The sequence below is a fragment of the Equus asinus genome, chromosome 10, assembly GCF_041296235.1.
Source record: "Equus asinus isolate D_3611 breed Donkey chromosome 10, EquAss-T2T_v2, whole genome shotgun sequence".
Lineage (NCBI taxonomy): Eukaryota > Metazoa > Chordata > Mammalia > Perissodactyla > Equidae > Equus > Equus asinus.
The window spans coordinates 63,236,710-63,251,480 of record NC_091799.1 but is presented as its reverse complement, the minus strand read 5'-3'; the positions used below and the strand labels follow the sequence as shown (position 1 = coordinate 63,251,480).

Genomic DNA, 14,771 nt, shown 5'->3' with positions numbered 1-14,771 from the left:
TGTGTGTGTGTGACCTTGACTGTGTTCTCTATTCTAGTTTCTCTTGCTTTCTGCTCACTTTCTTTTTTTTTATTTTTTAAATTTTTATTTTTTTGAGGAAGCTTAGCCCTGAGCTGACATCTGATGCCAATCCCCCTCTTTTTGCTGAGGAAGACTGGCCTTGAGCTAACATCTGTGCCCATCTTCCTCTACTTTATATGTGGGACGCCTGCTACAGCATGGCTTGACAGGCGGTGTGTAGGTCCACACCTGGGATCTGAACCAGTGAACCCCACTGAAGCGGAACGTGTGAACTTAACTGCTGTGCCACCGGGCGGGCCCTCTGCTCATTTTCTACATTTTGATCTCCCGCCTTCCTGCCAGTTATGTGAGATACTAAATTTCCAATAAATTTCTACTTAAGCAGGATTGATTTCTATTTGCTCCTAAGAATCTGATCTATACAGATATTTTCCAGTTTTAAATAAAAAATATCTAATATAGTGATCACAAATAAAAGCTCATTTATATTTTAAATTTTAAAATAGGACTAAATATATTATTCTCTTACTATGTATGATCTGGAATTCTCATTCACATTTAATAAGAATTTTGGTACAAGAAAGGAATCTTTTTGGTGCTCATGAACAAAGACATTAAGTAAAGCAAAAATAAATATCAGGAAACAGTCTAAGCCACATTAACTTAATAATTTTTACTGAAATTATTTCTTAAAGTCAGATTATAAAGTCTTCGGATCCAAAAATGCTACTTGAACTCATTTTGAAAAGATGCTCACCATATGCGCATTTGTATTCAAAGTCATGCTTTTAACAACAGCATTTGAATCCCAGAAGAAAGTCATGGTAAAGCAAAAGACTGACACACTAAGCATTTACTTGACTTTACATACCAGAAAAGCAGATCATACTCTCTCATGGAATAACATTATATAGCATGTGGTATATATGAAAATACTATTTTGCTATATAACAAATTAAACAATGTTAAAATATGAGCTACAATAAAAATGAATTAAATTAATTAATATGACTGTCTAGATATAGAATTTAGATACTGTTTTTTTTGGTAGGGGTGGAGAGTATAAAATGGTATAAGCCTCTTAGAAACCAAGTTCCAGAGTATTTGAGGTGGTATCTTGTTTTCTACCAAGTGTCCCTGTAACTACACTGCTTTCCATTTATGCAGTGGCTTTACAGTTTTTAACGTGCTTCTTAAAAGATAGTATTTCATTTAAGTCTCACAGAAACCTTACAAGAATAACAGGGCAAGTATAATTATCTCGAAGACAAAATAATCTGAGGTTCGGAGAAACAGTTTCCCAAATCTGTATTTCCAAACTGAAGCACCAGAGCCAAGAACAATCAGAAATCTTCTCACAAATATTCCATGGATGTATGCACCTATTCTAGTGTTCTGGGAACAGTTTTAATACAGAGTGGCTATTGATATTAATGTTCATGAAATTTTTCCTCTTGAAAGCATTTCCTCAAAACCCATTCTGTTAATGTAAAGGTCTGTTCAATATCAGATGAGTTACAGGTGATGAGAAAGAATTAAGTAACCATTATGAACAAATCAGAACAAAGTCACAAAACATTCTATTAGGGACTTAAAAGTAATCCTCACAAAACTAGAAAGCCAGTAAAGAAGGGTCGGAAAACTCAAGACCAAGAGAGGTAAGTTAGGCAGTTTTGAGTAGGTAGAGAGGTAAGAGGAGTGAGTGTGAGAGTGTGTGTGTGTGTGTGTTTGGTGCAGGACTACCAACACATTTATTGCTTCTAGCCATTAATCTTTGTGTTCTATTAACATCAGTTGAAAAATCTAATTTGTGTTTATAATTAGCTGAAAGACTCATAAATGAATCTTCGACTAAGTGGTCCTAAAAACTATAATTAGTTACTGAGGTATGCTATGTAGGTGTAGAACAAAAAGGACATAACCAAAAGTTTTTAAATAAAATCCTTTGGAAATTGATACCAAAGTTGTTTTTGGGAAGTCTCATGTTAAAAACACCTATATCCAGGGGCTGGTCCTGTGGCCAAGTGGTTAAGTTCGCACGCTCCGCTTCGGCGGCCCAGGGTTTCGCAGGTTGGGATCCTGGGCGATGACATGACACACCGCTTGTCAGGCTGTGGTGGGACGGCGTCCCACATGCCACAACTAGAAGGACCCACAGCTAAAATTACACAACTATGTACTGAGGGGCTTTGGGGAGGAAAAGGAAAAATAAAATCTTAAAAAAAAACCCAACAAAACAGCTATACCTGAATTTCAGTTACTATTTTCAAGAAAATGTCAAGGGATATCCATGTAAATAGATCATTTGAACAATTTGCTTGAGATATTCATGACTGCTATTTTCATGTTTTGTATTTGATGCAAAAAACACCCAACTGTTTATAAATTTATGAATTACATTTTCAATACACACCTGCCAACGGAACACACTGCTTTACATGTGTAACAAGGTTGTCTGCTGGAGTTCTCAAGATCATAAAGTACAATCACACCATCTGAACCACCTGATAACATACTAATAATAAGAAAGTTCACATTAATTTATCATTTGATGTAGTTCATTTTTGATTACATATTTCTGAAAATTATTCATCTACAAACATCCAAATGTATTATGCCCACACAGAGTAAAACTTCATTAATATAGACTTCAATAAACTAAAATTTTTTAATCTAATATTTGTAGAAGAATGAACATAGAAAGACTCAATCTGTGATCATTTAAAATTTACCTTCATGATTCCAAAAAGAAAGGAATAGAAACAAGGTGGCAAAACATCTCTCTTACTTAAGCAAGTAAAATATTACAAAGTCATTTTAAATGTCCTAATCATAATTATGCTAAACAAAAATGGAATCAGACAGACCAGCTATTACTGATGTTAGCTATGTGACCCTGGGCAAGCTACTTCATGTCTAGGCTTTCAACATTTGTGAAAAGGGAGACATTTTCACCTAAATCGTTGATGTAAACATAAAAGTTACATGTAAAGTGCCTTTTATACTGCCTGGCAAAAAACAGGGGATCAATAAATGTTAGATTCCTTCTTTCTATTATGAACATTTACTCAATTCATTCAACTTTGAGCACCTTCAATACACTAGGCATTCTTCTAACACAAGTGTGGACAAGACAGGCATGGTTCCTGCCTTCCCAGAGTTTACAATCTAGTAGGGAAGACAGACAAATCTATGAATTTATCTATCTATAAAGCCTGTAATTTGCTAATAATATTGCTCATCATCAACCCCCATACTGCTGTCTCTTTATTCATTCTGGTTCTCTGATCGATTACTAAGAAAGGGCTATTGAGAACAATATTCCCTGAATTCTTTTATGTTACTGACAATTTGCCTGTCCTTTGTATTTGAAAAACAATCTGGCTGGATATAAAATCCTTGATTCACATTTTTACTTCCTTGAATATCTTAGATAAGAAACTTCCATTTCTTTGGGCATAAAACCCCAAATCAAACTGGTTACAAGGTGATTTTCTTTCCCTTATATGTAGTTTCAGATCTTATTTTTTCTAGAAAAGTTTTCTTGGATTATAGTTTTACTATTTATTCGGTTCTCTTTCTTTGACTTTTTTCTCTGAGAAGCCCTGTTACAGGTATGCTGGATCTTCTTTGCCTATCTTCTACACAGGTCTCTCTATCTCTTGAATCCTTTTCCTTTCTCCATTTCTTTTTGATTTTTAAAATCTTCCTTCTTTCCACCTTCTATTTCAAAGGTATTACCTCATATTTATTTGGTTGTGTTCCTTACTAGTCTTTAGTTGTCATTTCTGAAACATTTTTCTGTTTTTCTAATTTTTTCACTTTAATCATCTCTTTTCTGAGTTTTTCTAATTCCAACATATGCAATTCTGTCATATATTGTATTCTTTTAAAATGACTTTTAACTAGGGGCTGGCCCCGTGGCCGAGTGGTTAAGTTCTCGCGCTCCGCTGCAGGCGGCCCAGTGTTTCGTTGGTTCGAATCCTGGGCGCGGACATGGCACTGCTCGTCAGACCACGCTGAGGCAGCGTCCCACATGCCACAACTAGAAGAACCCACAACGAAGAATACACAACTATGTACCAGGGGGCTTTGGGGAGAAAAAGGAAAAAATAAAAGCTTTAAAAAAAAAAAAATGACTTTTAACTAGTTTTGAAATATTAGGTTAGAGTTCTCATCTATTTTGTGGGCATATGTTTCTGGCACAACTACATTCCTATAGGGGCATTATACTACTTATTCTTTCTGTTCTTATAATTTTGTATGGACTTAGACCTTAATTCTATTCTTTTGCTGATTTTTATGTAAAATTAATTTTCTTAAACTTTTAGAAGGGAGGCTTGGTTTAGAGTAATATTTAAATTTTACATCTCTGGAATGTCCTCTTCTTTTTCCTTTTTTTTTTTTTTTTATAAGATGTTCAAAATACGGCAGCTTAAGTCCAGAGATTTCCTGGGTCTGTTCACCTCGCCAATTTTCATCCGGGCCATCTTTTCCCTTTGTTTCTGTTGTCCCTGTACTGCTCAATTTGGATTCTATTCTAAGGAGTTTCTCCTTAGTGTAGGGTTCTGTCCTTTAGGGGCTCTTTAGCTGATTAGTTGGAGAGATTATAGGGCCAAGACTGCTCCAGCCCCTTCAGCTCTGACTGTGAACCCATTGAACAAGTGGAGTATGCCATCCTCTCCCAGTTTCAGCTGCTGTAGTCAAACTGGCTTGCTGAGCGTTCAACTAGCTGTTGGTTATTTTGGAGTTATCAGGTCTATCAGACGCCCAATTGGTTTTTATTGCCCCACCTGATTTAGATGCTGATACCACACAGATCTTGTAGTTAACAGAGATTTGTTCCCACTCATCCAAATTTTGTGGTTTGTGGGGATATTTGATTACTTATAAGTTGTTATTAAGTGTTATACATTGGTTTTTTATTTTGCCACCTTTAGTTTCTTTGCTATTTAAAGTGCAAGATAAGGAGCTTGTGACAAAAGTGAGCACATTTCTTTCTTCACTGAGAAAGCCTTGCTACAAAAAAAAAATCTCAGCTCATCTAAACTGTGTGCTTAGTGACATAGCAGATTTACATTCTGGTGCAAGCTCCTTATCCTGTTGTGAACCAGTTACAAAGGGTTCATGAACTAGCAGCATGTCCAAGTTGCAATGATCTATACACTTGTTTTAAGAAAAAATTCAATACCAATTTGTAGAACAATTAAGTTAATTTAAAAGTAGTTCTTCAAAGTTCTATGCTCAAAGAGTTCTAAAATCCCACCGATGACGCACAGTACAGAAAGACAACAAGTACTGCCAGGCTGAAGTTTTTTTTAATATTTAACATTAGTTTTATTACAAAAATTTTGTACTTCAGTTACTTTGCATATATAGAGAGATAATGGTAAATTTTAACAACTAAAGCTTTTATTTTCATTGATAAAGCGTTATAGCTTGTTTGGATACAGTTGTGAGTTACTTATGTACCACAACCAATTCCAAAAACATTTTTGCTTCATATTTGAACTTTATGAAATATTGTTTTTTACCATGGCACTACATGTATTATCAATGCAAAAACAATTATTTTCAAAAGTTGAACTTTTTAACTGAATTTAAATGGTATTTACAATAATGTCAGATGTTTCATCTGTGCTAGAATGGCTTCCAAAAGTTTTCCTTTGATTTTATTAATTGGGTGAAAAACTGAACCATTATTAGATTAACCGATTTTGTATTTGAACTATCTGACAGCACTGACTTTATTTAACTGAGAGGTTATTAATTTTGCTCATAGGGTGAACATAATAAGCGATATGGCTTTATGTGTTTATACGGACAAGTTTTTATATGGTGTTATAAAGATGAATGAAATTAACTTAGAAGAATTTAGAAGATATAAAAGAAAATTTGATCCTCACAGAATGGAATACAAATGTACTTTAAGTAGTTGCAGTTGTTAAAATGTTATTTTCAGGTAGACTTCTTAAAATAACTCCTAACTTTGGAAAGAAATGCTTCTTACCAGATTTGTATATTCTGGTTTTCAGTGACATCACTACAGCTCTTATGGTGGCTGGTAAATATTAACAAGTATTTTGAGCAAGTTGCATGTGCACTGATTTTCTTGAGAAAAAGAAAATCAATATTTAACTTTCCATTAACCATACATACTGCTTTTTATTTCTCTCTTTGCTGCCACAAGGGTTTAATGCAAAATACAAGTCTTAGCAAACAATGAAATAAATAGTTGTAGATTTTACCATGCAATAAAGGGGGAAACCACTACAGTGAGAATCTCGACTTTTCTTGATATGCTCTGCAGAAAGACTCAGCCTGTATTTCTCACATATTTTATTCACATTTAATCCATAATTTCCCACATTTCTCACTGACTCTGACAACTGGTAGCCTACTGGTTTCATATACTGCACAGATCAAACAACTGGTCACTATACCAAATGGCTGGCTGGAGTAGCAGTATTGAATATTTTTTATACCAGCACCCAAGACCAAAAGAAATCAGCTATCCTTGCTGTTCATGTCTGCAGTACGTTATAAGCAAATGCCCCACAGCTGACCTTGACTGGGAGGTGCTCTGTTTTCCCTGGAAAAGGTCAGGAAAAAGAAGAGCATTATCGCTGGTCATTTTTTGATTTAGCCATGAGTAAAAGTGAGAATTTGTTCACTGTACACGTTCCTCAGATACTACTAGGTGAGACCATGACAGAAGCTGGAAATAAAAAATGAAATTCTATCAAACCCATCCTGGCTTATTTTAATGTAAAAAATAATACTTCACTATAAAATAAAAATTCTGGAGCAAATGCTAAACATAACATGACAAACTTTACCTTTTTTTTTTAATTTTTATTTTTTTCGGATGTACATCATATTTCTAATTCTGTATACATTACATCATGTTTACCACCTGAACACTAATTATAGTGCATCCCCTCACATGTGACCCTAGTCACCCCTTTTGCCCTCCCCCCTCCCCCCTTCCCCAATGGTAACCACCAGCCCACCAGCTATGTGATTTTTTCTTTTTGTCGTTTTTATCTTCTACTTATGAGCGAGATCATACGGTATTTGACTTTCTCCCTCTGACTTATTTCACTCAGCATAACACCCTCAAGGTCCATCCATGTTGTCACAAATGGCCAGATTTCATCATTTCTTATGGCTGAGTAGTAGTCCAACGTGTATAAACACCACATCTTCTTTATCCATTCGTCCCTTGATGGGCACCTAGGTTGCTTCCAAGTCTTGGCTATTGTGTATAATGCCGCAATGAACATAGGGGTGCAAGGATCTTTATACCTTTGTGTTTTCAAGTTCTTTGGATAAATACCCAGCAGTGGAATAGCTGGATCATATGGTAGATCTATCCTTAATTTTCTGAGGATACTCCAAACTGCTTTCCACAGTGGCTGCATCAGTTTGCACTGCCACCAGCAGTGAACAAGGGTTCCCTTCTCTCCACACCCTCTCCAACATTTGTTGTTTCCTGTCTTGTTAATTATAGCCATTCTGACCGGAGTGAGGTGATACCTCATTGTAGTTTTGATTTGCATTTCCCTGGTAGCTAATGATGTTGAGCATCTTTTCATATGCCTGTTGGCCATCCGTATATCTTCTTTGGAGAAATCTCTGTTCGGATCTTTTGCCCATTTTCTAATTGGATTGTTGGTTTTGTTGTTGTTGAGCTGTATGAGTTCTTTGTTTTGGATATTAACCCCTTATCTGATACGTGGTTTGCAAAGATCCTCTCCCAATTGTTAGGTTGTCTTTTCGTTTTGCTGATGGTTTCCTTTGCTGTGCAGAAGCTTTTTAGTTTGATGTAGTCCCATTTGTTCATTTTTTCTTTTGTTTCCCTTGCCCGGTCAGACATGGGACTTGAAAATATGCTGCTCAGACCAATGTCATAGAGCGTACTGCCTATGTTTTCTTCTAGAAGTCTCATGGTTTCGGGTCTTACATTCAAGTCTTTAATCCATTTTGAGTTGATTTTTGTGCATGGTGTAAGGGAATGGTCTACTTTCATTCTTTTGCATGTGGCTGTCCAGTTTTCCCAACACCATTTATTGAAGAGACTCTCCTTTCTCCATCATATGCTTTTGGCTCCCTTGTCGAATATTAGCTGTCCATAAACGTGTGGGTTTACTTCTGGGCTCTCAATTTTGTTCCATTGATCTGTGTGTCTGTTTTTGTGCCAGTACCATGCTGTTTTGGTTACTATGGCTTTGTAGTATAATTTGAAATCAGGGAGTGTGATACCTCCAGCTTTGTTCTTTTTTCTCAGGAATCCTTTGGCTATTTGGGGTCTTTTGTTGTTCCATATAAATTTTAGGATTCTTTGTTCTAGTTCTGTAAAAAATGTTGTTTGTTGGAACTTTGATAGGGATTGTGTTGAATCTATAGATTGTTTTAGGAAGTATGGACATTTTAACAATGTTAATTCTTCCAATCCAAGAGCACGGAATATCTTTCCATTTCTTTGTGTCTTCTTCGATTTCTTTCAACAATGTCTTATAGTTTTCAGTGTACAGGTCTTCACCTCTTTTGTTTAGTATATTCCTAGGTATTTTATTCTTTTTGTTGCAATTGTAAATGGGATTGTATTCTTAATTTCTCTTTCTGCTACTTTGTTGTTAGTGTATAGAAACGCAACCGATTTTTGTACATTGATTTTGTATCATGCAACTTGACTGTATTCCTTTATTATTTCTAAAAGTTTTTTAGTGGACTCTTTATGGTTTTCTAGATATAAAATCATGTCATCTGCAAAGAGTGATAGTTTGACTTCTTCTTTTCCAATGTGGATCCCTTTTATTTCTTTTTCTTGCCTGATTGCTCTGTCTAGGACTTCCAATATTATGTTAAATAAGAGTGGTAACAGTGGGCATCCTTGTCTGGTTCCTGTTCTTAGAGGGATAGCTTTCAGTTTTTCTCCATTGAGAATGATATTTGCTGTGGGTTTGTCATATATGGCCTTTATTATGTTCAGGTATTTTCCTTCTATACCCATTTTATTTAGAGTTTTTATCATAAATGGATGCTGTATCTTGTCAAATGCTTTCTCTGCATCTATTGAGCTGATCATGTGATTTTTATTCTTCATTTTGTTAATGTGGTGTATCACATTGATAGATTTGCGGATGTTGAACCATCCCTGCATCCCCGGAATGAAACCCACTTGATCATGATGTATGATCTTTTTAATGTATTGTTGTATTCGATTTGCTAGTATTTTGTTGAGGATTTTTGCATCGATGCTCATCAGTGATACTGGCCTGTAATTTTCTTTTTTTGTGTTGTTCTTGTCTGGTTTTGGTATCAGGATAATGTTTGCTCCGTAGAAGGAGTTAGGAAGCCTCCCCTCCTCTTCAATTTTTTGGAAGAGTTTGAGAAGGATAGGTATTGGGTCTTCTTTGAATGTTTGGTAGAATTCACCAGGGAAGCCATCTGGTCCTGGACTTTTATTTTTTGGGAGGTTTTTAATTGCTGTTTCGATCTCATTACTGGTGATCGGTCTATTCAAATTTTCTACATCTTCTTGGTCCAGTTTTGGAAGGTTGTATGTTTCTAAGAATTTGTCCATTTCCTCTAGATTATCCAATTTGTTGGCGTATAGCTTTTCATAGTATTCTCTTATTATCTTTTGTATTTCTGAGGTGTCTGTTGTAATCTCTCCTCTTTCATTTCTGATTTTATTTATTTGAGCCTTCTCTCTTTTTTTCTTGGCGAGTCTAGCTAAGGGTTTGTCAATTTTGTTTATCTTTTTGAAGAAACAGCTCTCGGTTTCATTAATTTTTTCTATTTTTTTTTAGTCTCTATTTCGTTTATTTCTGCTCTGATTTTTATTATTTCCTTCCTTCTGCTGATTTTGGGCTTTGTTTGTTGTTCTTTTTCCAGTACCTTTAGGTGCACTTTTAGATTGTCTATTTGGGATTTTTCTTCTTTGTTGAGGTAGGCCTGAATTACTATAAACTTCCCACGTAGAACCATTTTTGCTGTATCCCACAGATTTTGGCATGTCGTATTTTTCATTTTCATTTGTCTCCAGGAATTTTTTATTTCTCCTTTGACTTCTTCATTGACCCCATCATTGTTGAGTAGCATTTTGTTCAATCTCCACATTTTTATGGCTTTTCTTTCCGTAGTTGATTTCCAGTTTCATACTTTTGTGGTCAGAAAAGATGCATGGTATTATTTCAATCTTCTTAAATTTATTGAGACTTGTTTTGTGGCCTAATATGTGATCAATCCTGGAGAATGTTCCATGGGCATTTGAAAAGAATGTGTATTCTATGGTTTTTGGATGGAATGTTCTGTATATATCTACTAAGTCAATCTGGTCTAATGTGTCCTTTAAGGCAAGTGTTTCTTTATTGATCTTCTGTTTGGATGATCTATCCATTGGTGTAAGTGGAGCGTTAAAGTCCCCTACTATTATTGTGTTACTGTCTATTTCTCCTCTTATGTCTGTTAATAATTGCTTTATATATTTAGGTGCTCCTATGTTGGGTGCGTAGATATTTACAAGTGTTATATTTTCTTGTTGGATTGTTCCCTTTATCATTTTGTAGTGCCCATCTTTGTCTCTTATTACAGTTTTTGATTTAAAGTCTATTTTGTCTGATATCAGTATCGCTACCCCCACTTTCTTTTATTTGCCATTTGCATGGAATATCTTTTTCCATCCTTTCACTTTCAGTTTGTGAGTGTCTGTAGGTCTGAAGTGTGTCTCTTGTATGCAGCATATACATGGATCTTGTGTTTTTATCCAGTTGGCCACCCTATGGCAGTTGATTGGAGCATTTAGTCCATTGACATTTAAAGTAGCTATTGATAAATATGTATTTATTGCCATTTTGTCACTTTTTCTTTTTTTGGGGTGTTTTAGTACTTCTTCTCAGTTCCTTTCTTTTTCTCTTGCTCTCCTCACTTGTGGTTTGATGGCTATCTTTAGTAATATGTTTGATTTCATTTGTCTTACTTTTTTTCCTGCTTGTTATAGGTTTCTGGTTTGTGGTTACCATGAGGATCCTATTTAATATACTATGCATATAACAGTCTATTGACCTCTTTCTAAAAGCTCTACTTTTTCACTCCCCTCCTCCCACGTTATATGTTTTTCACATCATATATAGTCTTTTGTTTAGTGTGTGTATATCCATTACCCTCTTATCATTGAAATAGGTAATTTTAGTACATTTGTTTTTTAACCTTCATATTACCTTCACAGGTAGTTGATCTGCTGCCTTTACTATACTTTTACCTTACAAGTGATTTTATTGCCTGTTTTTTCTTGTTGTTTTGGGTTTTTTTGATAATTTTTTTTCTTTTATCTCTATTTGTGGTCATTACTTTCCCACTTAAATAAGTCCTTTCAGCATTTCTTGTAGAAGTGGTTTCTTAGTGATAAACTCCTTTAACTTTTGCTTGTCTGGGAAGCTCTTTATCTCTCCTTCCATTCTGAATGACAGCCTTGATGGATAGAGTATTCCTGGTTGTAGGCTTTTTCCTTTTAGCACTTCAAATATATCGTGCCATTCTCTTCTCGCCTGTATGGTCTCGACTGAGAAGTCCGCTGATAGCCTGATGGGCTTCCCTTTATATGTCACTTGTGGCCTTTCTCTTGCTGCTTTTAGGATTCTCTCTTTGTCTTTAATTTTACACATTTTGATTATAATATGTCTTGGTGTGGGCCTCTTTGGGCTTCTCTTGTTTGGAGCTCTCTGTGCTTCCTGAACTTGGATGTCTGTTTCCTTCCTCAGGTGAGGAAAATTTTCCTCTATTATTTCGACAAATAAATGTTCTGCCCCTTTGTCTCTCTCTTCTCCTTCTGGGACCTCTATAATCTGAATGCTAGCACGCTTGATATTGTCCCAGAGTTCCCTTACACTGTTCTCATTCTGTCTAATTCTTTTTTCTCTTTTCTGTTCTGCTTGGCTGATTTCCTCTAATCGTTCGTCTAGCTTGCTGATCCATTCTTGTGCTTCCTCTATTCTGCTACTGAGTCCCTCTAGTGAATTTCTCATTTCGAGTATTGTATTCTTCATTTCTGATTGGTTCTTTTTTATATCTTCCAATTCTTAGCTGATGTGCTCACTGTGTTCATCCATTCTTCTCTGCATATCTGTGAGCATCCTCATTATATTTTGTTTGAATTCTTTGTCAAGGAGGTCGCTAGATTCTGTTTCACTTAGTTCTTTTTCTGGTGTTTTGTAGTGTTCCCTTGCTAGGAAAGTATTCCTTTGCCTCCTCATTATGCCTCTTTCTCTGTGCTATTTTCTTTGTACTAGGTGAGTCAGCTATGTCTCCTGATCTTGGAGAAGTGGCCTTATGTATGAGATGCCTTATGAGGCCCAGCAGTGTGCTTCCCTCTCGTCACCAGACCATAAGAACCAGGAGTGACCCCTTTGTGGGCTACTTGTGTTCTTCTGCTGTGGCAGGGTGGCTCCCACTGCAGGTACCCAGGGAGTCTGATCTTTCCTTCCCTGGCCAGCTGTTTGTAAATCTGGTTTGGAGGGGCCTCAGCACTGTTGGCTACAAAGTCTATTAGCACACTCTTATTGCAATTGTCCTCTTAATTGGGTTGGTACCCAGTGTAGCTGGTTGCTAGGCTCAGGGGCATACAGTTGTGATAGGCCTGAGGCCTACAAGGCTGTTGTCAGTTCTCTTAGGAGTGCAGCTGAGTAGGGCTAGCCCTTGGCATGGAGGCACTCAGTTGTTTCAGACTTTGGAAGGTGGGGCTGATCCTTTTTTTGGCTATTTGTGAAACACAAGTCTTCTGACGCTGATAAGCCTCACCCCTCTTTGAACCACATACACTCTCAGCATAGTCCTGGTCCATGCACACTTCTCAACCCCCTGGAGCGTACCCCACCGCCACACTGCAGAGGCCCCCACCTCTGCCCCACTGCCCCCCACAGTTCACCTGGTCCTCACACAAGCCCTGCCCCACAGAGACAGACACCTTTGCCTGCCTGTAGAGGATCAAGGCACTCAGTCAATGCAGGCTGAAAAGTAGCCTGAGGGTTTGCTGTTAGGTGGGGCCAGTCCCTAGGGCGGGTTGCCTGCCCTGGCTGAACTGGATTAAATCTGTGCTCTAATGGGTGTGGCAGACCCCTGGGCTAACAGCCCAAAGGACGCACCTCAATGGCCCCCACCGGTATCTGTATCAGCTTGTTGGACCAGCTCAGAACAAGGGCCCCTACCAATGTCTCAGTCTCCAGAGAGGATCCTCCTCTCACCAAGATGCCCACAGAGCCCACCAGGTGAGTCTTGTTTCACCAAAGGACAGTCAGCCTTCTCTCTGGTGATTTTAGGTTGCTGCAATGAGTGAGTTTGTGCGTGGGCCCTTTAAGACCTGGATCTTTTTGGCTTTCGGCCAATAGCTTTTCTGGGGTGTCCTCGCTGTAGTTAATAGCCATCAAGGCCAGACAGTAAGACCCCCCTCTCAGTTGGGCTGAGTCCGAAGGATGGCTATAGCAGTATTGCCCCTGCTCCAGACCTCACTCCTCCAGGGAGGGCTGCATACCTTAGGTTGGCTGCTGCCTGGCCAACTGAGAAGCTCTGCTGCTCCCAAAGGTGGCTTTTTTCCTCTCCGGCCGGAGTTACTGCCTCTTCTGCTTTCGTCAGGACTGTCCCTTGTTGTGGGGGTTCTTTTTATCCAGTTTTCAGTTTTCAATCCAGGGTGATTCTTCCTAAAATTGTTGTAACCTGGTTGTGTTCGTGGGAGGAGGCGAGTTCAACATCTGCTCACAGCGCCATCTCGACAAGAACCTTTTCTTTACTTTTACACTTGTTCTAATTATAGATCACATGAAGGGTTTTGAACTTTCTTGTATGGGTAATGTGGGACCAAGATGAGTTTTAAGTGTGGGGATGGCATGTTCAGATTTGCATTTTTCAAAGCACTTCAGCTGTTGTGTGGAGAATGGACTAAAAGGAGTAAAAGTATAGGTGACAGTGCTTTTGATTAACAGGAGTGGTGGCAACCATTTATGATATGCCAGGTCTTATGCCAATCACGTTATACATAGGATCTCAATTAATCTTCACAACAAACTTGTTATGTAGGTATTATTGCTCCCATTGTAGAGCTAAGGCAATTAGGGATTAGAAAGGTTAGGTAAATTGCTCAGGGTCACACAGCTGATAAGTGGCAAAGCCAGGAGGAACTCAAATACAAGTCTGGTCTGCTTCAAACTTAATTCTCCAAAATAAACTTATGCTTTTTATATTTGTTTTCCCATCAGACTCCTGGAGAGTAGCAACTATGTTTTAAAATGGCACCAACAGACAGACACAAATCCCAGCACTTAAAAGCCCTCTGCATCTAAAAGAAGTTAAATGTTTGTTAATTTAACAATGAATATATTTATATATTATAGTTTGGAAACGTTTATCTGGCAACATTTTGTATGTTTGATGTTCTGTATTTATTTGAAATTAACGCCAGATTAAAATGCTAAAATTTAGAATTTTTAGTAATTTTTATGAACCTTTACATAATTAATCTGAAAGCAAGATTTTACTGCATCTCACTTAGAAAAAGAAAGATTGTATAATAAACTTACTATCTCCCTTCAACGGGTTCAATGTCAAGGGTGTTAACTCCACTGCCATGGATCCTTTCAACATCTCTGTCTTTGTTTAACTCCAGGGCCAAAACCCTTTAAGAAAATAAAAAAATTAAAAGTGGGTTAAAAGAAATATAAAACTAAACAATGAAAAAGTAATTTAAACATAAA

General features: G+C 37.2%; 1 protein-coding gene across 7 annotated transcripts in view; it reads right to left on the bottom strand.

Moving 5' to 3' along the window:
* Positions 1–14,771, bottom strand: part of ERCC8 (ERCC excision repair 8, CSA ubiquitin ligase complex subunit) — a 65,096-nt gene that overhangs the window by 41,691 nt on the left and 8,634 nt on the right. For 4 of the 7 annotated variants that reach the window (XR_011506457.1, XM_044772034.2, XM_070519621.1 and 1 more), the window contains exons 2-3: positions 14,598–14,693; positions 2,435–2,536 (exon numbers count right to left, since the gene is read on the bottom strand). Coding sequence is in view for 5 of the 7 variants with exons in the window: in XM_044772034.2 (XP_044627969.2) it covers positions 2,435–2,536; positions 14,598–14,693 (198 nt within the window). In the remaining 2 variants the exon portion in view is untranslated. Of the gene's footprint in view, positions 1–2,434; positions 2,537–13,555; positions 13,696–14,597; positions 14,694–14,771 lie in introns of those variants that run through there. The other 3 variants (XM_044772048.2, XM_070519624.1, XM_070519622.1) reach the window with 2 other exon arrangements.